The sequence below is a fragment of the Strix uralensis genome, chromosome 4 (assembly GCF_047716275.1).
Source record: "Strix uralensis isolate ZFMK-TIS-50842 chromosome 4, bStrUra1, whole genome shotgun sequence".
In the NCBI taxonomy this organism is placed as follows: domain Eukaryota; kingdom Metazoa; phylum Chordata; class Aves; order Strigiformes; family Strigidae; genus Strix; species Strix uralensis.
The window spans coordinates 25,160,352-25,187,021 of NC_133975.1; the positions used below are offsets into that span (position 1 = coordinate 25,160,352).

At 36.5% G+C, this 26,670-nt stretch overlaps 1 protein-coding gene across 1 annotated transcript in view; it reads right to left on the minus strand.

Annotated features, from left to right (window-relative positions):
* ARAP2 (ArfGAP with RhoGAP domain, ankyrin repeat and PH domain 2) overlaps nt 1–26,670 on the minus strand; it is a 141,394-nt gene that overhangs the window by 91,925 nt on the left and 22,799 nt on the right. The window contains exons 7-9 of the mRNA XM_074865959.1: nt 23,945–24,014; nt 18,365–18,485; nt 15,356–15,537 (exon numbers count right to left, since the gene is read on the minus strand). Coding sequence (XP_074722060.1) covers nt 15,356–15,537; nt 18,365–18,485; nt 23,945–24,014 — 373 coding nt within the window. The remainder of the gene's footprint in view (nt 1–15,355; nt 15,538–18,364; nt 18,486–23,944; nt 24,015–26,670) is intronic.

Consider the following 26,670-nt stretch of genomic DNA (forward strand, 5'->3'; position numbering starts at 1 on the left):
CCTCAACCTATGAGTCTCCCTTTACCCCTCCAATTGCCCTCCTCCCCAGCCCCCGGGCAGGGGAGGGTTAACGGGCACCTGTGTGGCTGCCAGACAGGTTCAAACCACAACAGTCCTTTTTGGAACGAAAGGTGGGGCAGAGGAATGCAAGACAATAAGGACAGTAATTGGGAGAGGTAATGAGCAAAACACCAACTGAACCCTGTTAGCAGAATGATCTCTGGAATTCCTGTTGTAACTGTGGTAGAGGGATGAGGGGTGGATTCTGTGGATTGTGTTTCAGTATTGTGATATGTTATTTTTATTTTGTCATGGGGAAGGGGTTTTTTATGTCTGGTTTCTTGGTTTTGTGTTGATGTGAGTGAATACTGAGTTTGTGAATACTGTCTTATGTAATGACGGTGGATTTTAATGATAGTTCTTGAATATGTGATTTGCAGAGGCAAGGGGTGGAATGTGCTGGGTTTGTGTGTGTGGAGGTAGTTTTCGTTAGCAGGGGAGGGGGCTACAATGGTGGCCCCCCGTAAGCTTCTCAAAGCTCCCCTGGCTCCAAGTCAGAACCACTTCTGGCCAAGACTGAGCCAATTAGCGATGGTGGCTGTGCCTCTGTGATAACTTATTTAAGAAGGGGAATCATGGAGGAGGAGTTGTGAGGAGGACACCTATGTGAACACCAAGGTCAGTGGGAAAAAGGAGGGAGGGGGGAGGTTTGCCAGAGAAGAGATACTCCCTTGTGGCTTGTGGTGAGAGGGCAGGCTGTGCCCCTGCAGCCCATGGAGGTCACCAGTGGAGCAGATGCCCACCTGCAGCCTGCGGAAGACCCCACACTGGAGCAGCTGGCTGTGCCTGAAGAAGCCTGGGACTCCATGTGAAGAAGCCCCCACTGTTGTAGTTTGGTGCTGGGAGGACTGCAACACACAGGAGGGACCCACGCGAGAGCAGCTAGAGAAACACTGCAGCCTGTGGTAAGGACTCATGTTGGAGAAAGTTTGTGGAGGACTGTCTCCCATGAGAGGGACTCCCACGCTGGAGCAGGGGAAAGAATGAGAGGAGTCGTGTTCCCCCCCCAAACCTTGACAGTCCTTTTACACAAGTAAAAATAATTCATGATTTCACTTTCAGTAAGTATTAGCAAATGTAATACTACCTGATGGAGAAAGTTTTCCAAAGCTTTAAATATCTATGACTTTCCAAATACCTGGTGGTATTCCAAACATACCCCATTTTATCATAACTGGATACTATGGGATTTCCCTGCTAATGTTAATGAAACAGTCCAGATTTCTGATCCTATCAAACTGAATGGCCTTTCTCAGATGATAAAAATGCAACAGAACACAGAAAAAAAAAAACCTCATTAGGAGTATTTTAATGAAATACAGAGAGAGATCTGCATTGTGCTAACAGTCCTTTTTCCAGCTAGGGAGATTTTAAACACCTGCTGCTCACACAGTCATGAAGAGAAAACTTTCACTTTAACAAGTGACATTATTATCTTTAATTTAAGAGGAAAAAAAAATAAGCTAAAGAAAGCACAGACCCACACAAAAGCTTTTGGCCAGATCATATAAATTCTCATCTGTTTAAAAAATATTCACCCTAGCAGAAAGGAAACATTAAAACCCATGAAATTTCAGATTTGCTTAAAATTTGAATTCAGAAACTTTTGAAATATCTGAATCAAAAGAGCAAAATACATACAAACATATTTAGCAGAAGACCCGTATTTGGAGTGTGTGCATGCATGCCCAATAACTTGAAGAACATGCCTTAGACTCCATGGACATACAGACATTTTCTAAAAGCCAATGTAAAGCACAACTTCCCACCAATGCCTAGAATCAGAAACCTAAGAAGACCAAACTATGATTTGTGAATTCTTCCCACTTCTGTAATATTTATTCTAAAACAGTGAAGGGACAGCAGCACCAACAGTTTTGTCATACATTCTTCTGTGCCTGGACTAAGAGAGGGCTGATGCCATGACAACAGCAACGCTGCACAGTAGCTTTTGATAAGCAGGAATCTTTCCTGACCTAGTCAGTCATTTCAGCATTTCTCTCCTGGGAAGACAGGGAAGAAAACATTTAGTTCAACCAAAAATTGGGAGGGGCATGGGGGGTGGGTGTGTATGTGTGGTTTGGGCGGGGGGGGTGGGTGGGGGTGTTTCTTTTTTATTTGTTTTTAAAGAAAATGTTTTCTTCTGCTGGCTTTAGATTCACACATACTAATTTGTCTTTATGGAACAAGGATGAAAATAGCTGATGAATGCACAGAAAGTATTTTGATTTTTTGTAAAGCAAAATCATTAATGGACACATAAACAGCGACTGCTTAGTAGCTATACACTTTCACATTTGCCTAGGCTTTTCGTCATGAAGGTAATGATTCCACATAAGGGAAACACTGATAGTATAAAAGTAAATATGTAAAAGGGTTTCACAAATCAATGCAGTTTACAAACAAGCAATCTACTTTTCACTAAACACTGAAACAACTAGAGTATTAAATGCTTATAGAGTTTACTGAACTCCTAGTAAATCCATCGTAAATAACTTTTATTATGAGTTCATATAAAAGCCATTGCCATTGGTTTTTAGTGATTTTTTTTCACTTTTGATTTTACAATGATTAAAGCTAAGAAGGGCAATCATCACAGCTAGAGACAACTTAATCAAAGGCATTCACAACTCAAATAAAGAATAACCACATATAATGACAGAGAAGCTATTCAAATATTCTTATGATAGTCAAAAATAAAACAAGGGTCCAGCTCTAAAACATCTGCACTATACTCATGTTTCAGGACTGGGTCTAGAATTACTATAGCCTTACTGAACCAAAATGCCTTTGTCTTAATTAACATAACAGTCTAAATTTTTTATGAATATTAGTCTTCCAAAACTCAAAAATTATGAGCTAGAAGTGCCTTATGTAAAAATCAAGTAAATGCAATCTTGCAATGAAATTATTTTCAGCTAATGAGAAGGAAAGGCTAACATCCAACAGAAAAATACAAACTGTTTGTACAAATACCGAGCAACTATACTCTAAAGAAAATACTATGACAAGTTAGAAGTTAAAAAAAAAAAAAAGAAAAAAAAAACCACCAAAACCCCAATCTGTAAAAAAACCCAATACATACTCCTTTCAAATAACTTTCATACTGTGTTACTAACGAGAAGACTACTTGGTAGAAAGAACACTGAAAATTAAATGATCTTTAATAAATTATCTCCATTTATCATTTCTACATTTATCTTGTTTGTTTCACTGAGCATCCCACTGTCACACAATGAACAATACAGGAAGGTTTTGCAGGACCCAGAATAAGCTATGGACACGTGGCTCCCTTGTAGCACAATGATTCCACCTGTCTCCTGCATTCCTTTCACTTCTCAGACCTCTCACTCCCATCCATCTCCTTACACAAGGAAGAAATAAATCTTGCTCATCTGATTTTAATGAGAGACTGAAAAAGCAAAACTTGCCAACAGCAATGTTACCTCTGTTTCAGACCACATTCTTGGGGTGGGGCAACAGGCCTTGATCACTACTTAAAACTGTTATTCTAAAACCATTAATAAACTCTGAGTAATGCAGCAAATAGAAGCTTAACTTCCATATTTTGCAAGTTTAAAAATTTGTTTCCTCAACGTTCTATTAGAACAGCCTTTAAAATCATGCAATAATAAAGAATAAAAATTATTTTGAAACATACACATATTACTATGTTCAGATAAGCCAAGATACCTTACAAATCAGAGATTAGTAAAGAAGAGCACCTACAGCGGCATTTTGTTCACAGAAAGTGACAAAAAAAAAGTGAAGCAGTGATTTACAGGCAACATCCTGACCTAGACACCAGCAAACTGAAGCCAATTCACGTCATGATGAAGCACAGCTCTGAAAAAGCTGTTCTGGCTCATAACTGAAGCTATGCAGGTACATCTCATCACACAGAAGTTGCATCAAAACTGCAAAGGCTTGATCAAGATAACACTGTAAAAGAGAATCTCACAAACAGTAAAACAGAGCTAGGATCAGAATTATAAAATCGCTCCATTCCAGGATATTCAGAAACCCAGCAGCAGCATTTTGTATGAACTGTGGGTGGGGAGGCTTGTAACATGCTACAATGATTTTTGAGAACAGAAAATCTTCCAAAAAATCCTTCTATATTAGCAAGACTAGGCAGCTGCAATCTGCAAACACAGTGAAGTTATAAGAAGGTGTATTTTCCCAGCATGTGCATGCCATTTAAGAAACTAGGACGAACAAGAATTCAGGAATGAAACAAAATACTGGGCTAAAATGAAAAACTGCCAATTCTGACATTAATGGCAAAGCTCCAACTGACATTCACAGAGCTGGAGATTCACCCCAGGTATCTGTGTTTAGATCCTACAAGCAACAGCTTTCCTTAAACTGCCCTGTATATACTGAAAATGAGTCTTTAACTTTTCCATTTAGAAGGACAAGCAGCTAGAACAAAATCTGTGCAGGCCTCTTAAAGTTAATTTTAAAATACATCTTCATGCAGTGTAGGAGAATGAAATTTAGGCCTGCGGATGAAAGACCTGTACAATTAGAAGACCTGAACAGCCAGCACCACAGAATCATGCTTAACTGTAATGAGATAACACCTTCTGGTTTTGTACCCATACTGCACTCTATTAACCTTTATTTTTTCTTCTCCCTGTAAAATTCCAGTACAGCTTCACCTGCATATATTTAGGTATGTTTCTGACATTCCATACCTCATCAGTGAGAGAAGGATGAAAAAACAGAGCCTCTGAAACAGAGCTTTGTGTAGATGTAACCCTTTTATTTCAGCATTAGAATTTATTCCTGAGAACACCAATAAAGACACACAAGTTTCACACCTAAACTGCTAATTGTACACATTTACCGTAAGCAAGTGCAGGTACCTGGGATCATTATCAAATCAGGCTTCTAAGTTTTACCAATTGCATGCTGTCATTAAGTAAAACAGAAAATATGAAGCAAGTTATATATCATCCTTTTTTAGCTGTAGAAGGAAAGTGAGAAACCTGTAAATACCTGATCACAGGAATGATTACAGAGCACACAGGAAAAAACACAGAGAAACAGCTGATGTATTTATTCAGGGTGAAATAAGTCTTTTCTAGATAAGCCACATAAAAATGGCAGGTACCTCTGCTGTGTGGTTGGTTTGTTTTAAATAAAACAAGACAAAAGATGTTAGAACCCCCCTTGCTTCTCTTTGTGAAAAAACAAGTGCAAGGTGAAAGTCAGAATCCATCTCCCACCTGGGCATCAGTGATGACCAGTCAGCACTGTCTCCTTCTCTTCTCTTATGGCTACTCAGGACTAATGAATTTTGCCTTGATCAGTTTCTCAACTTTCGTTATGACCCCCATCTCCTGGCTCATCAGTTTTCTTGCAGCCCAGTAAATTGGCAGCTGCTCAGTTCCTTCAGGGGAGAGAAGCGAGAGTCAATTGTAATAATGGGCTGCAATTACTCCTGTGTTGCAGGAACTGAGCTGCTGTTGCTGACTGCTGTCATTTTATCTGCCTTTGAACTTCTTTATGACCCCATGGCAAGGAATTACAGCCCTCGGCTGGAAAAAACATCACACCTCTCATGATCACACAACGTCCTGCAGAGCCTCTCAAACAAGTGCCAGACAGGCTGATTGTGAAACAGGAAGCAGTATATAAAGCCATATTAATTATACCAATGCAGCCGCACTGCTTCAAGACCTTCTTCAAACCTCACTCACGTATCTCTAACACAGCTCTGCATACTGAACTTAGACTGTAGACATGTATAAACACGGACAAAGGCAGTATAGTGGATATAGACTGCTCTCTGCCTAGATGCAGAGTACAGAAATCTGTACAATTTGAAAACATTGGACGGTACAAGACTGAGACAATAATTTTGCCATAATCAGAATGGAGTCATATCCAATGGACAGAAGTATTTTTTTTATTAGCCTAACTCACCTTAAACAAAGAAATGGATGGGAGCTGTAATAGTCAGTTAAATATTAGATCTCAGAATCCCCCAAAGAATTAGCAAAGTCAATAATTAAAGTGTTTATCTCCATGAGTAAAGCACACTTGTCAGTCATTACGTTCTTTGGCTCAATATTTTTCTTTTCTGAAGCAACTTTTATTAGAAATACTGCAGAAGTACAACATAAAGATCCCCAAGAGATTAAAAAAAGAAACACGCAACCAAATAAAAGTTGTCTGAAATGCTAAAACACGCTAATGTCACTAGGCATCACCTAAAATACAAACAAGATTATTTCCACCTTTTATTTCCTGAATTATTGCTTTCCGTCTTCTGTCATTAAGCTGAATATATTTTCCTTCTCAACCACTGTCCAGGCCTGTTCACATGGTCCCCCAGCTGCTCACTGCCAACTTTTTGGCAACCTTCCACCTTAAGGGAAGGTAACAAAGCTTGATCTTTGTTACAATTCAGTACATGTAATATTTTTCAACTGTTTCTTTAAAAGTGTTAGATATCCATCAGTCAATCATTCTGGTGGATCTAGGGGGTGGAGGGGGAGGTCTGACCCACATGCTGAGATGGAAACAACTCTTGAGTGAAGTTCCCTGGAAATATCTATTGGATATTTTTAATGAATGAGTTTTAAAAATTGCCACCTCTAACAAGATATTATTTTGCATATAAAATATTTAAGAGAGATAATTTAATTTAATAACAATGGCATTGAAGTGTTTCATGAGGCAATAATTCAGTTTGAGTTGATTAAGTTCAAAATTGTTGGCCTAGCAATTTATTAACCATGGACAGAAATTACTGCTGAGAGAGCACACTGGGGTATTCCCCACATTCTTACTATGCTGTAAATCATAAATTCCCTTCCTTTTGCTGTAAGGATAGTTACTTTATTTAGAATGAAGTTTGTAGATACAAGATAGTGGAGAAAAGAAAATAATGCTTTGTTATTACGTGAACAATGCCACACCGCTCCAAACAACATAAAGAAACCAGCACAAGTGAAAAAGAATTTACTTAAGGTTCAAAAGATTAAAATGTCACTATAGCTATAAGGCTATTAAAGTTCTCAGTATTTTAAGGATCATCTTTATAATGCTTATTTTAAACCACCCCCTTCACGTAACTGATGAAAATTCAAATGGCATAATTATTTTAGCATTCCAACAGCAAATCCAACCTGCTCTCTCTCCACCGCCAGCACAGACTGTTCACATTTCCAGTGCACGCTGAGCAGAAGAGAACAGTTTTAGAGCGAGTGGCCACTGTTACGATTAACTATTTGTAACAAAAAAGGTGTGGGGTGAAAAAGAGTATGAAGGGAAAAAAAGGGGGGGGGAGAGGGATGAACACAAATTCTGGACATCTTAAACAAATTCCAATGGTCCTTACTCTGATGAACTCCAACAGAGGTTGAAGTGAGACCACCCAACCTTGAAAATCAAAATGAAGTAGCAAAAGAAACCCATGAATGCCAAAACAGTTTTCTTTATGATGAACACTGTGCTTTTTCTGCTTGTTCAGCTACTGCAAGCTAAAAGCATTATGATCAATCACCTGCTTTTAAGTGCTTTGGGTTCTAGACAGTTACAGTGTCAGTTACAAGGCACATTAATGAATTGCAGGCATACTCTTTGGTCTCCTGCTGGCGCATGCTAATCCATTTTATTTAGTATTGCAACCAAGGAGAACATTTTAATCATCATAATGTGACTGCCAGTGCTCATCTGATCATACTCACCATAGATTAGGCAAATCCTAAAGTCTTCAAGAATATTGCCTTTCTACTTCAGACTGGACAAAAGAATGGTCTCACTTCTCTGTTAAAGTTTAGCTTTCACAGAAGAATATCCATACAACTTAGGTCTTTATTCAGAGAGGCAATGCACAAAAAAATAATATCCTTTTGTGACATTACTTGTCTGAGCTCTGCCACACCAATCGAAGATTAAATTCATAAACTGCATTTAGTTAACTGACAGATTTCAAAAATAGCAAGTCAATAACAGAAGATATATGCTAAATAATTAAAAATTTGCAATGGCATATCATGGTATTTTTAACTAATCAGGAAATAGAATTCACATACACTATCATAACATATGTTTGTACCTTTCTAAATTTGTGGAATGAACGCTTCAGTGAGGATATGTTGTCTACACTGCCTCAGAAATGCTCTGCTCTTCACTGTTTAACCAGCTTTGCAGTTTTACATAAATATTAATATTTCAGGTATTAAACTAATTAGCATAGCTGAAGTAAAGGATGCAGACTGAGGGAAAAAAAAGTAAGCAGTGATGCCACTGGTATGTTTAAAGTTAACTCTGTCCCAAACATGGCAAGTGCATAGAAGTAACAGATGGATAGGAAAAATGTGTTTTACATTACCCTCAATTTAAAGGAGAAAAAGCACACCAAAGCTACTGAGCAGTTTTTCAGCATGTCTCCTATGAGAACTGATATGTTTACAATTAAACAGGAATCCACTAGGTGCAAAATAACATTCTAGCTGCTTTTAATTCCACAGTATATTGAGCTACTGAAAGAAGAGAGATATAACTATTCTTGAAAAACTTTTTTTCAGTTTCTTTATCACCTCAAATCTTCTTGCTGCACACACAAAAGAAAACACTCCATTATTTAAGTAAATATATATATATATATGCATACACACTGATTATTCAATCTTTTAGGCTGACTGAATGCAGAAATAACTTGTTCACGAGATTTAAAATAAATAAATAAATGCAGACCTGGTCTACCATTATAAAGGAAAGTACACATAATGATGCTCTGCTTTGTGTATGTAGGGCTTTTGATCCAATAGATTATTTTACCATGGGATTTGAAGCCAAGATAGTAGTTCTTACATGCAAGCAACATTTGTAGTGATTCCAGTACTCAAAGCAAAACAGAATAGTGTTATAACCTTATGACAAGTAGATCTAAAACATTCCTCAATTGTTTACACGTGCTGTGCCACTCTGTAAAAATCTTTTTTCTTCATAATATTCAAACAAATCCTACTCTTCTTCACTGTTAAATTTTAAATGATCAAGGTAGCTGGCTGTATACGTATTAGTCATCCAGAAAGCTTGACTGAGCATTACTGAGAAGCTGATAACTTTGTCATTTTCCTTCCTCCTTCCCTACCCTCCAACCCAATTCAAATTAATCAAGAAGCTTTTGATCATTGTGGAAACATTAGGCTTTCTACCATGTTTCATGATTGCTTTAGATGCACTTACATCTCAATGAGATCTTAATAGCATAATAACAAATGAACAATAAAAAAATCCTCATAGAGCCAAAGTTTAATGGCACCTAGAAGAGCTTAACATTAACTTTTTAATTTTTCTCTGACAGAATTCCTGTTTATGCCTTTCTCCGTGTTCTTTAATAATATATTCAATAGCCTAGAATAGCATCCCACGAAATTATTTTTGAATGTAAAATATAGATCTTTCCTGTAAAGGTGGTCACTGACAGATTTTTCTTGTTTGATTCAACCAGCTTACTTTGATAGCATATTATTTTAAACCCATTTTTAAATCTTTTTTGGAGTATGGGTGCAATTAGTTTAAAACTGAAGAAGTGATGGTCAGAACAGCAACAAACCCTTCCCCCACTCAGTATAATTTCCTGTAATCATTTTGTATTGCGCAACAAGCAAAAAAGAAAGTTTTTAAGCTTTCTTACTGAATTCAAGTTATTTCCTGTTTAGTTGTTCCTGATGTCATGTACAGTAATTGATCTTTGCCATGGTTTTGAGTGTGGAAGACTGGAATTAATTTCTTGCCAAGGAACTGCTGGAAAATCAGCAATATGACCTTAATCTATCATCCCAGCTATAGCTTGATGCAAACAACTGTATTTAAGAGAGGCTGGATCATTTGCTTTCACTTCAAGTCACCAACGTATCAGTATATTTGATCTTAAAACACTTCCTCATATTAATCTTTCCCCCTCCAACACATTTGATATATCTTTGGGTTGCTTTGGTTTTGTTTAGCATCTTGCTACAGATTTGTATCATTCTGAAGGAGAGTAAAGCCTGAATGAACCAGACAAAGGAGGACAAATGTTCTTTTGATTTTCTGTCATCTCCACCTATTTAGGGCATTCCAGGCCAGGCTCATTCATATGTTTGTTAACATGTTTGATCACAGTCTTCACCAGCAATCAAGGAGAGAACTCTTTCTTTAGAGAGCTTCCCAGTTATTATTACAAATAACTGCTTATCATCACAAAATCTACAAAAGGACAAGTGTTCTTGGGGCAGTGGGGACAAGGATGGGGGGACAGGGGAACACAATGACACAGATGACGCTGTTTCTTCTCATTCACATAAATTCCACCTTCCACTGGCCCACCCCAGCGCATACCAGGCATCCATCTCTCCTCTCACTTACCATCTATCAACTGTCTGAAAGGTCTTCCCATTCCTCCTCCCACTTTCTTTTGTTGCTTTTAATCCGCTACCTTTCTGCCTAGTTCCTTTCCAAAACTGCCAGTTGCTTTCTACTCAACTTGCATTCAACTCCTTTCCCCAACTCTTCTTTCATACTGCTGTTGCCATCACCTTGGACTCATTTCATATTCACAAATATTATCATGATAATACAACAAAGAATCTAAATACATTAAAAAGTATTTCTCATGCTGCTTTAGCATGACAAAATCATTACTACTCAACTTCAGGACTTCATTTAGCTACTCTTCTCTGTTCACCTTCCATTGTTTGACACTTTCTACTGTACTTAACAGATCCTTTACTTAATTTTTTTAAGGGTTTTTCTTTCTCATCCATCATGTTCACTATTATTAATCAGGGTTACATTTGCTCCAGGGAAAAACAGAATATTTTCTAAGGAATAATGCCCTTGCAGAGGATCATTATAAATTCCCATCGCTATATACCAAAAAGTCACAGACTTCTAAGTCTGACCCTGAATCCCAACCACATCGTCTCTGGCACTGTATTTCACAGAATCATACAATAGTCTGGGTTGGAAGGGACCTTTAAAGATCATCTAGTCCAACCCCCTACCTGTGTGGACAAGGACATCTTTCACTAGATCAGGTTGCTCAAAGCACTCCCCTTTAAGCCTGTGTTTCTTAATAGAGATAAGAACACATCCCTTCCACTCACATATCCGTTACACACACATCCCTTCCTCTTCCCTCCATGGTCATTCACATCAATTCCTCTCTTTTAGAATGCGAGTCTCAAGCATCATCTTTGACTTGTCCTTCCATCTATCCCCTTATCAGTTCTCTACGTTATCATACCCTTTGCCATCTTCTATCTGTTTAATATAGTTTCCTATAATACATCTTCTGATGTTGTCCAGTTTTGCTTTAAATGCACTAGTACTCTTAGAGAGGAAATGAAAATTACTAGGCACTCTTACTGGTTCACTCAACATGAATAAACATTTCCATCTGCTACAGAGCAAATCATTTCAATCTTTGACAAAACAAAAAACCCTCTGAAATCAGTAAGAGCATTGAGCCAAAATGAAACAAAAGGGTTTTGATAAGAAACGGATACTATTGCTTGTACATAACAGAGAGAATACTCATCACTATTCAAGCTTTAACTTGGAGTCATGCATGGATGAAAAAAAGTCACAGATAATTATGGCAAAAAGTCACAAATAATTATAGCACACAGCCATACATACTGTTTCCTAGTCTTTATATTTAGCAAAGTTTCCTCAAAAATCCCAGGTAAATACATCTATTTCGTAACCACCCAAAACAGTAACAAAAAGGATCCTGAATTCTCTTTATCAAAGCCAAATTCTAGGGCAAACACTGTGACACCTAGATCCTCCCTGACTTTAGATACCAGTGAATCTTAAATATACCATAACAAAGGGGGTATATTCTAGCAGGCCAGGGAAGCATCTGCAGAGCCCTTCTGACGGTCACAGAGGGGAGGTTATCACTGGCACCATCACAGCAGACTGACATTTCAAGCCAGTGTTTGAGCTGTCATGAAGGATCAGATGACATGTTTTTATTTAAGCACGAATGATTTTGAAATAGAAATGGGAATTTCACCAAGTTGCAGGTTGAACAAATTGATTCTGTACGATCCATTTTTCACTTTTGCTCCAGAGAGGAAGTTTAAGAAATTCACACTACATGGAGAGTCAAAGAAATTGATGGTTTCATACTAGCACTATATCACTGCCAGAAGCTCAAGCTAAACCAATCACTTTTTAAACTAGAAATGGGCCTGAGACATGATGTTCTGATCTCAATCTGAACTTCACGAAGTTCATGGTGGTTATGTTAGGATTTGGCATTTGACTTAGGATCTTCTCCACTTTTAACAATGAAGAAAAATCTTTTAAACCAACAGTGGACTCTCCTCTATCAAGTTTAATAGAAATCAATGAATCAGCTTGATCCGATCTCATTTCAACATTTTAAGCAGTCTAAATAGGTGCCTTTTAGCACTGCAGTTATAATAAACCTCTCTAAGTCTCCCCGGGAGTCGTTCTAGTATGGATGTGAATTCCAATATGAACAGGATTTGAGGACATCCCTAGACATATTTGCCTGGTAATTACTGGCTAAAGCACAAACTTGAGACCAGGAAAGATTTTCAGAACAACAGAGCCCTCTAATGGATTAATGCTGTATTACTGGATTTTTCTTCAGTGCTGCAGTAAAAATAATTCAGTTTTCAACTTGAAAATAAAAGACAAGAGGTACCAAGAGAAGAACTACAGACTATGAAAGCTTAAAGACAGAAACTATTTTGATTCCCAAATAGCCAGAAATTGCATAAAGAAAGAGACATTGTTCAAATGGAGGATCTAAAAAGAAACCTCTTAGGACCACTTGATATTTTTAAGTAAATAAGCTTTGGGAAGAAGCTGGTTTTGCACCATTGTTTGTAATATTCATACACACAGAAGAAGCTGACAGGCTGGCAGCACATCTAACCTTCATTCTGTTTCAGGGTTTGATTTTGGTTTGCCTTCTGCCGCACTGCAGTCAGTGATCCCTGCAGAGCATCCATGTAGTAGAAGGGAATAAACATCTAGTAGAAAGGCTGTGTAAGGGTGTGCTTTCATGATCAGCTAAAGCAAATCTGAAATCAATGATGTTGAAAGGGGAGCTGATACAACTTACCATACAGTCACACAAGCAACAGAACCAACACACACACGTACACACAAAATAAGTATTTTAAAAAAATCTCCAAGAAAGGAAATTGATTGAGGGGTGAGGAGCAGTCTTAGATTATTTTAGATAGTCAAAATCTGCACCCTGAAAACATGTACCAGAGCAATCAACAACCCTTCAACAGTGAATGGCTCTGGAACAGTTTTGTATCAACATACACAGTCAGAAAAACTGACTCAGCATGGTGGGTAGGGCTGGGAGTGCCCCATTATCAACAGAGAAAGATCGAAGAGCTACTTGAGGCAAAAAAGATGCTTATAATGCTTATATGCAGGTAGAGTAAGAAAGAAGGAAGAAAGCAAAAGTTAGATGCCTGGTACTGAGACTCTCAAGAGGGACATAGCTAGTTTCAAATGACATATCACTCCAGAAGAGAAATTTCTCCACAGGTCTGTATACCTCATTGAAGTACCACATTTGTCCCTTAATCAAGAAGCTTAGAACACCCATAAGGGAGCACTCAAAAGTATTCAGGGGCATAAGATGAATACAGTATTGATCCTAAAGCTAAAAGCAGCTCATTACAATGAATCCACAAAGAGAGGACTCTCATGGATGAGAATGCATTCCAGGGGTTCTCACTGATAAAATACCTGGAAACCCCATGACAGAACAGTAACATTTAGCACTGCAGCACAGTATGGGTAATCCCACAGGCAGAGACTGCAAAGTAAGTTGGTCAACTTCATTCTTTCTACGAGAATGACGTAAAACAGACTCAGTGAAGTACAGGGTTTGGGGGTGGGGTGTGCTGCATTTTGGTTTTTGTTCCGCCTTAAAGACCTCTAGCTGTAAACTTTACTTAAACTAACTGGCAGGTCACCTATTCATTACAATAATCAACACTGAGGATTTCAGTATAGCTAAAGCGTACTGTGCTCCACTATAAAGACCAATTTCTCTCCATGGTGCTCATTCAGCAAAACACATCCTGCAGGCTTAAATTTAAATTACATGTAGCCAGTACACTTTTGGTAAAATATTACACATCTAAATCATTTGTGGAGTTTTGTTGTAGCTACAGAATAGTACATATCCATAAACTGCACCACATTTTAATTAGTTGGTTGTTGACTAACCTCAAAAAAATGTACCTGACAAGTAAAACTTCCTTGGAGCACTGTAAGTAGAAAGAAAGAAGGAAAAAAAAAAAAAAAGTCTTTCTCAGCCTCAAATTTCCTGCCATACCCTGGGAAAGAATAGCAAGATCTAATGTTGGACATTACATGGTCCCTCAAGCCTACCTAAATAATTTCACACTTAAAAGGATAACAGGAGAGGAAGTAAGATCAACTCCAAAATGTCAAGTCTTACTGAAAGATCATTCACATTTGAAACAGGAGTTTGCCTGTACACAAATTTGAGAGAAAATAAGAAAAAAGCAAGCATGTAACAACACCTCCCCCATATGCTCTCCCAGGTTCCAGCTACGTGTCAGTCACTGATTTCCTCACGCAGAAACAATACATTCCATTTACTGTCCTGCAAAAGATTTTTCTTCCACTAGTTCACACAGTCATTCATTAAACCAAATCATCCCCATTTATCCCCTACCTACAGCATCTGAAAGAGTTCTACAGCTAACTACTTTATATCATAATGACAGACCTACTTCAATGTTTTTTAATACTGGATTTGTTTAAGTTATTACAGTGCACAACAGAAACTGGCCAATCTAGGTTCTTAAAAACACGAATGTCGGTTTTGAACATTTAGATGAAGTATCACTTAAATACCACAGTCTATTTCCGTATAACATGCTTTCCAGAGCACTGTATTACAGGAAAGTGAAACCAGTGCACAAAATAAGCCTTCTGATTTAGTAGAGTGCTTATGGCACACATTTTAAGAGTGAATTAATCCCAGCCCTAACACTAACTTGTTGTGACACTTAGGGCTTTTCACTTCACCTCACTATATATTAGTATTTTCCATTGTACAATAGACATAATGACACTTCACCTGCTTTTTGAAGCCTTCTGAGAACTGCAGCAATAGAGTACTACATAAAAAGAGATATGCATTTATATTGAAATACATCTATTCACAAAGAACCATCAATTTCCAACTCACCAGTTAAACCATCTTTATTAACACTCATTCACAAAAAGCATATGAAAAATTTACCTGCTCATTTTTGCAGATCCACACGGTATTCCCCTGAAGTAGAATAAAGATTTTGGCTTTGTATCCTTTCAGCTCAAGATACCCGCTTTTCTCAGGGGCAACAGAAGTTCGAGACTGAGAGTTATTATCAGACTGCAATTTCAAGGCACTGAGCATTGTATTAACCCAGTCATTCCTTTCTTCTAAACAAGAAAAAAAATTAGACATGGTTAAGCAGCAACTCCGTTCTACTCTACACACTGGTTTTCCTGTTCTTCCTACTATGCTATGCTGGTTGATGGTATAGCTATACCACATCACAGAGAACATCCACCTTGAGGAGGAGGTGTAAATAAAAGCAACATAAGAGTCTGTATAAGTGGAGATGTTAGGAAAGACAGCCATTCAATTAACTCCCAACAATCAACACACAAACTGAAAGTTAAACAAACTGATGATCAAGATTCTTAAAATTATGACTACTAGGTCTAAGATGCTTAATTCCAGAGAGCTTAAAGACTGTGGTGGTAGACAGGTGGCATTCTGGAAGCCAAAACAATGGGCAAGAACTACAGAAGTTTTGTAAGCAAAAACCAGGGAGCCTCAGTATCATCTGTCACTAAAAAGGAAAGCCATCACCAATGCTATTCTATGCTTGGCCATGCTTTTAAGCAAAAACATTTGTCAATTTACAATCTATTCCATTAAGGTGTAGTGGTTAAGCTTGATATTGTCAAGGGTACTGAGTAATCAAGAAAATGCATGTTTGAATATCTTTGCATGCATTATTAATTTAACATCTTACAAATACATGAACACAAGTAGGTGAAGTAATAAAGTTCCACTCAGTCTCATTCACTATGTTCAGGTATTTCACCAGACTAAGATCAATATACTTTAATGCTGAATACTCTGAATGAATTAGACTTCTCCCATGTGATTGGAACATCATGAATATTTCAACTCTTTGCTCTGAAAGATTCGGGTCATAAAATATATGGCAGGGGTGGGGGGGCACGGAAGGAAGCGCCTAACATATATAACACCGTATATATAAAGTTGACACCACGGTGCCGAACACTGCAAAGAACACCGTTAAAACAGTAACATGCTTACTTCATAAGTGTCATGTGCAACAAGAAGGAACAAATACACGAATTTAAGCGTCAGAAAACAGTTTGAAGAAGAGGAAGATAGCAGCCTGACAGACTAGCACAGGGAAGGTGATCCAAGTGCTCCTCTTAGAAGTTTTGTTTTCATATACGCTCTTTTAAAGTACTTTGAAAAGATCACTGGAATATTTCAGTACAGTTGAGGGCATCGAATTACTCCAGAAGATTTTTTTTTAATGGTGTTTCACTCCAATTAAACAAAATCTTGCTGCATCTGAGCAGATTCTGCTCTAATCCATTGCTATCCCCTAACAACTTAATTTTTTGTCCCTAAACTTTTCAAAGCATTATATACAGAGTTTTTCCCTCTAGATATTTAAATCAATCCAAAAATAGTGGTTTTTTGATATACAAAAAAAAAAAAAAAATCAGAGCACTGTAAGGAAACAAAACAAGCACTATGATCCAATGATTGCAGACCAACATTGGTACCAAGGGGCACAGGTCAATGTGTCATAGCATTCTTTTATTCCGATACTCCAGCAGAAAGAAAGGAAAATTAATAAATAAGGTCCAAGGATAAAATATGTATAAAAGTCTCCATTTCAAAATCTTTGAAAACAAGTTAAGTACCCTTTGAATAGTCCCAGAACAATTCCCAACCACAAATCCACAGAACAGCAGCATCAAGTAACAGTCTGCACACATAACAGAAAGCAAGCAGGATTATTTACATAATTTACTATGTATATATCATCCAGCTCGGATACAGTAAGGACCAAATTACTTGTACAACGCACATTTCTAAACTGAACAGATTTACAGACAGGCCACTATGTCCAAAGATGGTTATATACTAACTGAAAACACAATTTCATGTATGACAAGTGGTTGCTCTGAATGTATTATATAAGTCAGTGTAAGTTGTTAACATTTTTATAGTATTCAAAAGCAATGGTCCATAAAGCAAATTACGGCCCTACAAAACGTACTGCACTAAGATGGTATTGTTCCAATTTATAAAAAAAAGTAAAAAAAAAAATTTGGAAGAGAAAGGCAAAATAATAAAAATAGACATACTCTTTAACTCAGCTAAGAGCATAAAAATGCCTGAAATGATTTGAGCCAAACCTGATAAGAAGGATTTGTTCACTGATGCTGCACTCCTGTTACAGCCTACAGCGAATGTTTACAACCAAGCTATAACCCATAAAAATGGGATTTGATAATGGAAATGCTGAGAGACCCTTAGCTATAATGGGTCTGGCATGTACTGCTGTAAATACATATTGCATATCTTTTTTTTCTAGGTATTCCATTTTATTTGATTGCTTCCATAAATAAGTCATACATGCACTGATATTGATTCCACATATTACAGCTGTAGATTGATAAAGCATTAAATTAGAAGGCATATTAACTTCCCTACTACAATTTACATTTGTATTCTTTATCAATACATGGCTGAAAATACCGTATAAGGCAGTAAATACACACAGAAAAAAACAGATTTCCTTTGATCACAGCATCACATTCAAGCCATCAACTTCATTGTTACTCTTTGTCAATTTTATATCAAGTGGTGACTCGGAGCAGATGGCTGAGAGCACACAGGCCGTAAGAGCTGCTAGTGAGACCTGAAGAACATCCAGACAAATTCATCTTTTGGAAGGATGGGGGAAGAGGCAGAAGAGTTGAAAAATAGCATTCTCATTTTGATATTTTTAGAAGTCATTCCCCAACAATTTCAGAGGTTCTTACAAAGCTTACAGTTATCTCCAGTTTCACTTTATGACCCCAAACAGCTGGATTCCAGAAATATTTCTGGTAATATAACAAGTTATATTTCACAAACATAATTTAACAGCAGTGATTACATGGCTTTTTGTCAATCATTAGAATTACATGTTATACTTACCTTCCTTATCCACACGGAAGACGAAAGTCCTATGGGATGTGACAACTTCAAATTTATTCTCCCCATGAACTCTTACTGTTGATATAGCAGAGAGCAGTATTATTCCCTTTGAGAACACTTCCTATAATAAAAATGCAATAGAAATAGTTACTAACTCTCATGGAACATTAAATGTCTCTCGGGTAATGCTATTTGCCATGATGTTTCGGAAGTTCACATACACAGGTTTTGCTCCTAAAAGTTCACAATACTATTAATAAAACTGCATCAATAACTAAACCACTTCACTACCTACACATCACCGACTTCACTGTTCTGGGTCCATCCGTAAAATCCCATGGCAAGATAGAATGCATATATTTGAGATACCACTTCATAAATTGTCTCATGGCACTAATATTGCAAGATACCACACTCTCCTAAATTTACAATTTTATGCCAAAGTAAATTACATTGACTATCTCACAGAACCATAATTAAAAAATATGTAATTATTATACTTGTAGACTAGAATCAGACAAGGGAAAAAATTGTGCCTTCTCCAGGCAAAAAATTCCAAAGAATTTTTCTGTTCCTTCCCCACTCCTTCAATGGGTAGCCAGTAAGAAAAGTAAATTCACTGATTTTACCCCTAATTTTGAACTCAAAGGGGGTGACCACTCTCTGGAAAAATCCATTGCCCTGTCATTACTAACAAGAATCTTCCAGCTTCGGTCAGATATGTACTTTTCTGCTACATGAGGCAGAAGAACAATCCCTCAAAAACATTATTTGACATCAGAGCAAATTTTCCCAAAATTTGCTAATTTCCAACTATGAATTGGGATAATTGAACTGAACACAAAAGCAATATAGCAAAAAGGAACCGCTATAAGTACTTTATCCAAGTATCTTGTCTTTTAACCTAATTAACCAAAATATTCCGGGGGGCGGGGTGGAAAGGAAAGGTCAAGCAGACATACATACTTCTGCACAATTCCTGGATTCTGGAGTTAATGCTGCTGCTCCTGTCCCCGCTATGCTTTGATCAACTGGTTTTCTAACTAAGACAATTCAGATATACTGCTAAGATTTATGATCCAGATGCAATAACAGTCCAAGAGTCAGCTCCCCAACAGGATTTGTATCGCAGTAACTTTCCTCCTAAAGTATAAATTATTATAATAGACTTTATACAAGGACTTAAGGAACCACCGTGAATGCTAAGTATGAAGGATACACAGGATCATTTTTTTGTTTACTGAGTTTAATACACTACTGATTTGCACCAAATTCACACTCTTATGTTGTTTCACTTCTGTGTAATAATATACATCCGTGAGTGCAGTTTAGCACATAAATAGAAACATCAACATACAACTGAAGTGAATGTGTTACTATAATTAAAGACAACTACTCTGTCACTCAGAATAATCTTAGTATTGCACATCTATTTTCATTGTTAGAAGAGAGATTTTAACGTATTTGTTAATAAGGTTGGATATTATGTTAACTACCGCTCCTTCACAATGGCAAAGCAAACTTATTACATATTCAATTTCTAAAGGTGTCCAGATATAATTATATTACGGTGTTTGCAGGCATCTACTGGCTGTATTTGGTACTGTAAGACAATAATTCAGACTGCTGGAAGTCACAGCTATTTTATTTTATTTGCTTAAAAAAAAAAAAAAAAGTCAGTCTCCTTATAGCTGAGCATAGTTTTGGTTTTGCTGTTTAAACAATCATCCTTTCTAAGGCTTTGTTCTCCAAGGCATACGTACTTTCAAATACAGTTTAAACCATAGTAATTTCTCAATCTTTCTTCTGCTGCAGCTTCTCTTTCACGTGCAAGAAATAAAGCCTACTATTAAAAAGCTCTTGTTGATCAAGATAAAATTTCTCTCTTTGAAATACTCCAGACAAGAAATTAGGTGAATTATTTCATATAGAAAACAAAAACAAACAGAGTCAAGAACCTCACAGATATTTCTTCTGTTACTGAGAGGCGTACATGAGTTTTAAGGCTGCTAAAAAATTTTCTGACAGAACAATTTTCTAGTGGGGAAAGAAAAATTTTTTTTGCTATCAACACCCTGATGAAAACTTATTTTCAAATACAGCCCAATGTCACTCCTTGACAGTTGTGCTTCAGAGTTGGGCTAAAAGATCCTGGAAAATACTATTTTGCACTGCTTTGGCTTTCCTTCCACAACAGATTAAATATGACCTATTTCAAGAATGGCAATGATTCACCTGTTCTGCAGTGAATTTTGGTTTTTTGTTATGTTTACATGCAACATAACACAAGAAAATATTTAAGTTCTCCACATGAAAAGGCAAGACTTTTTCCTAAACCAGTAATATACTTGTTCGGGGCTCTAAGATGTTTTTAAATAAAAACTTTCAACATAAAAAGCTTTACTTTACAGCTTTTCGCTTTACTATAAAGTACATGTTAGAGCACCACAGTTCTGCCAAAAGTAGGAAGAAATTTGAAAGAAAAACTGTGTATATTGCGTAGCTGAGAAGAATTATCAAATTCTACCTTCCCCTCTTCAGTTTGCTCTCACTTCAGTTAACCACATTCTGTTAAGACAAAACCACACGGGATGTTGCTCTGACCACATCAATTTGCTCAGGACCACGAACACAGAAGGAATGAGCAGCGACACAGATTTGAACAAAAACTGTTCGCTGCTTACACAAAATGAAATTTTTTTTTCATATATTCAGATGAAAGGTAAAGAACAGATCTCTGTCAATTAGAAGTTGACATACAACTAGATCAAGGTTAGAGAAATATTTACAAAATTAAGGTTTAAATCATTCAGAAGTGTTCAGATGCGTTAAGTACACATTTTTAGGAATACTACCCTCTGTGTCTTCCCTATCCATCCTCCACTTGTTTCATTCTTCATTAGCCATGTAGCACACTTCCCCTTCTTGAGAACCTTACTTCTCTCAAGTTCCTAATTTGAATGACAAATAGAGCTATTTAATATTGCTAGAGTTTCTGGGTAAACTGAACAGTTTCATTCCACTGAGTCTACCCTTCTCTGCTTGTAATAATCAGAAAAATACTAGAGTATGGATTGGTTTCCTTTTGAGAACTACTTTTAATTGATATGGGAAACCAAAAGTATAACAATTCCTTTATAACATGCTTGTCTGTGTAGGAAGATCCTTGGACGAACACATTAGAATAGACAGAACTTGCTATTAAGATCTGAAGTTAAAACAACTTCCCTATTTAAATAGATAAAGATATATAAATAGCTAGCCATGTAGCTAGAAGGAGGGACCCGCTGCCTTGCAATGAACTATACCTGTCTTTTGCCAGAACCAGCTCCTGAGCTGCATGCAGGTCTTCACGGGTCTGCAAATAGTTGCTTACGATGTCAAGGTAACAACACCCAAGCAACAGCAGGAACATATTGGTATCCATGTACCAGGCAATATGAATACTCTGGGTGTGGGAGTAGTGATCCAGCAGAGACCACTGTATCAAAAACTCATGTTCCCCAGTGACACCACTGCTCCCCCAACACAATCCCACTGTACCGTGAGAACTACTGGTAGTCAACTATGTTTTCCTCATATCTGCAAGCTAGTCCAAGAGTTTCACCAAATCCTCAGTTCCAAGAATTTGCTTCAGGCTTCACAGTTCTCAGACATACAAAGTTCTTAGCATATTTGACTCATCAAGTTAACAAGTCAGCCACCCAGATTTGGTCAAACTGTATACACACACAGATCAACCAGCATGTCTTTCAATCTTAGGAGTGAGGTTTTGTACTCAGATTCCAGGAAAAGTGAGACAAAGAAGCTTCAGACCAAGCCTTCTGCAAGCTCCTGATAGTCTAACCAATCGCAGAGACCTTTTAAATAGAGAATATATAGTTGGTAGCCTTCTACACATCGTGTGACATACTAAATATTCCCCCGAGCAGAAGGGAAGATTTCTGGAATCTCCTATGACAGGCAAATGTATAACAAGTACTATTGCAGAGTAACTGACCTCCAAGTAACTTTTTCAGTGACCTTCAAAAAAAAATTAAAAATCCCCAGTGCAGATACAAGATTTAAAAGTCTGTATTAGCATTTCTTTCCCTAATTATGCTACAGACAGTGTTAAGCAAATCCCAACGCTGTATTTTTCAAGTCTTTCTTAATGACTAACTCTGCTTTTCTGCTCCTCTGAAGCCCTAGGATGAATACCACAAAGGGGTAACATTTTTTGTCACTGCAATCCAAATGTTATTCTTTTGTTCCCTTCATCTACAAAATCATCTTTTACTATGAGTGAAGCAAAATAAGCAAGTAAAACCAGATTGTTCCGTGGTCCTTATCAGTAGGGATAAAGATCAGTAAATAATTTTTTGACTTGGTTTTTAATTTCTCTGGCCCGTCAGGAAATAAAGTCTTTTCTCCACCCCACATAATCTGCTAAAATAGGGCTAAGAGTGTGCATGTTATAAAGCATCTATAGGACTCTTACTGATTACCACCACCCAGCATACTGCCAAGGAACTTTTACCTGCAATTGTATTTTGTTCCTAATTTAATGTGCATCTTCAACAGGAAATGCTTTCCAGCATTTCAAATAATGAACATGAATATAACCTCAGCTCCACCAAACACACATATTATATAATCATCTATTACTTTTGAGTTTAAGAAGTTCTTCATTTCTTCCAAGAGGAGAAATTAACTAATCACAGAGCAAAATAAAAATAATTTTGTAGTGCTCTAAATTGTATAAAATAAAAAGGAAAAAAAAGGAAAAAAAAGGTGGCAATTTTTCAAAAAAAAATGTGTTTAAAGACAGGTCTCCAAAAAAAAAAAGCCATTTCTGTTGTGAAAAAGTAGTCTGAAAAGGTCAAGTCTTTTGTAAGTCTCAGTTTCGCAAAAGGAATACATGTTTTGATTTACACCATGATTTACAAATCCGTTTTTGTATCACATATCAGAAGTGATCTACTTTAACCAAAGCAACTCATGAGTCTGCAAACATTTCAGTAAGATTCAGTCCTTAGACAAAGAACAGCCACTGACATCGCATTACTATGCTCATTTTAAAGACACATTCAAACATAATCTAGTCCAGTAATATGTGATTATTCCTAGAAGGCAAACAGGAAAGACACTTTTTTAATTAAAGAGTAAACAAGCGTATGGGGTTTTTGAATTTCAAAAGGTCTTCCATGCCACATTTAATTTCTCTCTCAAAATCTCCAACATGCTGCACTCCCATGACAAGACACTTTGCAACCACCATCAGAATAACACTGGATCTCTTAAATGTGTTTTGCATGACCCTGTTCTCTTTTGCAGAATGCAGCAGTGTCACTCTTTCAATAAAGTAAGAGGTTCCGATATCTCCCTGAAAAGGTCAGAAATACAAGCCTTTCTAGAAAACAAGAGGATGAAAAATACATGAAGATCTCAAGGACACCTTAAAATACATCCTAGTACTTTGCAATTGAAAATTATTTTAAGATGAATAATCATTTATAATTATTTCTGAATTTCTTCATGACAACATACATATTACAATGTACATATTTTTGTCCCAAATGTCCAAAACATGTCATTTACCTTTTCATTATTGTAGTAAGACATGCTGTCTCCATCAAACTTAACCCAGCGCTTCTGAAACACACGTTTGCTGTGAATCAAAAATTAATACTATTAGAATTATAAACACAAGTTAACACTGGCTTTTAAGAATGTCTCAAACACAAATTATAGAAAGGTCAAATCATGTGTCCTGTGTTTGGGCCTAAACATTTTGAAAATTAAAATATATCTTAGTCCTATCTTTTCAAAAGGAGAATGCTGATTTCAAATATAATAAAAAAAATGGACACATTTTTTAATCACTTCAGTTTCCTTTATCTCTATTTTCTCCTCACGTGTTCTATATCACATTTAAAGTGACAGAGGAAAAAGAACTTTCAATATTGTAATTTCGCTTAAAATGAACAAGGACGAGAACTGACTATTTTTATTGGAGGCAAAAGAATATTCTGAACACAGAGTATACCTTTAAGTGTTACAAGCTCTATGAGATACTTTCCAAAAAGGAAAGCTGAGAACCTAAAATGACCATCTCACTGTCATGTTTATGAGAAGGACATCTCTGTTGACGGGCTACAGCATCTCCAGTCATCAGCATCTCCTGAACGCTCTCTTTCCTGGCCAATGAATCAATAGCAGTCACACCAAATCACTCAACAAGTACAACATAAAATTTCATTTTCAATTTGTGTTATCAACTGGACATCATTAATGAGAAGCTCATTACACTATTTCAGTTTGCCATTAACTCATGCCCTATAAGGACCTCCTGAAATAATTATTTTTACATGAACCTGAAGTAGTCAGTTATACTCATTAAAAATCTTGACGGCCTATTACTTATCATCTATAAAAGTTTCAATTCTAAAATCTATTAAACGAGTTAATTAAGCAAGAATAAGACCCCACTCTAACATCTCTTTGCCAACATTATTTCCTTCCCTGCTAAATGAGTGATCTGCTTTAGGATTAGTAGACTGTGATAGTTTATCAAAACTTTAATCAAATAGCAGTTCCGGCTTAATTAACTTGTATTATATGACTACAATTAATCATCATTTTTCATAACCTGGAAAAGCAATCTAAAATCTATTTTCCATTAAAATGTCAATAAACTTCAAGACGATGCAGGGAAGAAAAACTGAACCTAAGTACCACACATGATGTGAGTAAACTGAATGGCTTTACAATTTATAGTGAGTTCACTAAAAAGAGAAGCTGTACTTTAAATGCATGGTTTGTAGCAATTTAAGAAAACAGTATTTATTCATTCCCCTGAGGAGTCAGAAAGTGCCAGGTGTAAAGAGGAGCTATATAAAAGGAGCAGGGGGGGAAGGCAAGGAGGGTAGAACAGAAAGAAACATTCAGCTGGCGGGGACTAAAATAAAATATGACAGTGCTTCAAGGGATGAAAAAAAAAAAAAAAGTGTTTTTTTTCCTTTGGTTGGTTTAATTCTTCAGATATTTGAGAAATGGTATTGCAAGAAGAGAACCAAAAAATGTAGCATTCATTAAACCACGCTAAAGAAAAAGTCCTTGAAATTTAGCCAAGGAATATCACTGGCTCAAGGTTGATGACCCTGCAACTGTTCTACTCAGTCCTAACCAGTACTAATTTTGTGGTTAACTCATTATCTTTTGCAAATAATACATTCTCACACAGGACTATCTAAAGCCTTCACACTTTTTTTGCAACTCTTATTCCTTCAAATAGCATAAGAGGAGTCAACTGGAATCAAGAACTACACTTTCTATCACTCTATTAGCTAACTGCCAAGAGTGTTGTTTAAAGGAAAAAAAAAAAAGGTCTCAAAGTGAAATAAAACAAAAGTTAAAGCTAACTGCAGCTCTGAGAAGTCAATACACTAACAATTCTGAAAAAAGATGTGCAATTACATATTATGCTGGGAAAAAGTCTTTTTACTCTGTGTATTTAATATAAAATATAAATATAAATATAAAATATAAAATAGAAAGAATAAAGAATTCTTTGATTCTTTACCAAAAGTAAACAATGACAATCCATAAAGGTGAATGAAACTTTTGAAACAAAAAAAAAAAAAAAAAAAAAAAAAATTTGAGCAGATTGACATTCCACGATGATAAAATAGGTTTATTAAACCAGGTTTATTCCTTCTTGTTATTCAGCTTCAACAATGTATCACTGTATCAACACAAATAAAGCCAGAAATCAAAGAAATTAAAACTTGCTAAACCAGAACTCTTAAAAAGGAACAACAAAAAAAAAATATGTACATTGCTGTACAATAGAGCTCCTTCCAGTAGGCTCAAACCAGATTGAATTCTCAACCATTTTAATTCAATAACTTTTTCACTAAACTGAAAAAAAATTAATTGCTGTACTAATTGACCAGTAGTGATGATTATTATAACCAGAAATAATGAAAGGCCAAACAGTTTTAACTACCTTTCAGTGTAGCTGAACATACAGTCCTAAGAGCAAAGAATGCAGTACTAAGGCTTGAGTAGAAGTAAAGTAGATGTATTACAGCACTAACAAGGATGACAGCTTTAATTTCTAGATCATAACTACTAGTGAAGATCAGAAATAGACTTAAAAAGTAAAACTGTGCAACTTTCAACACAAGAAGGAATTCAGAAGAAAGTCCTAACAACAACTGGAGAACTGAAAACTACAATTTAAAAGAAAGAATAGTCTATTCAGTTTATTAAAGAGGAGGTTAGAAGAATTTCATCAGAGTTTGCCAGTGTTTATGAAGGGA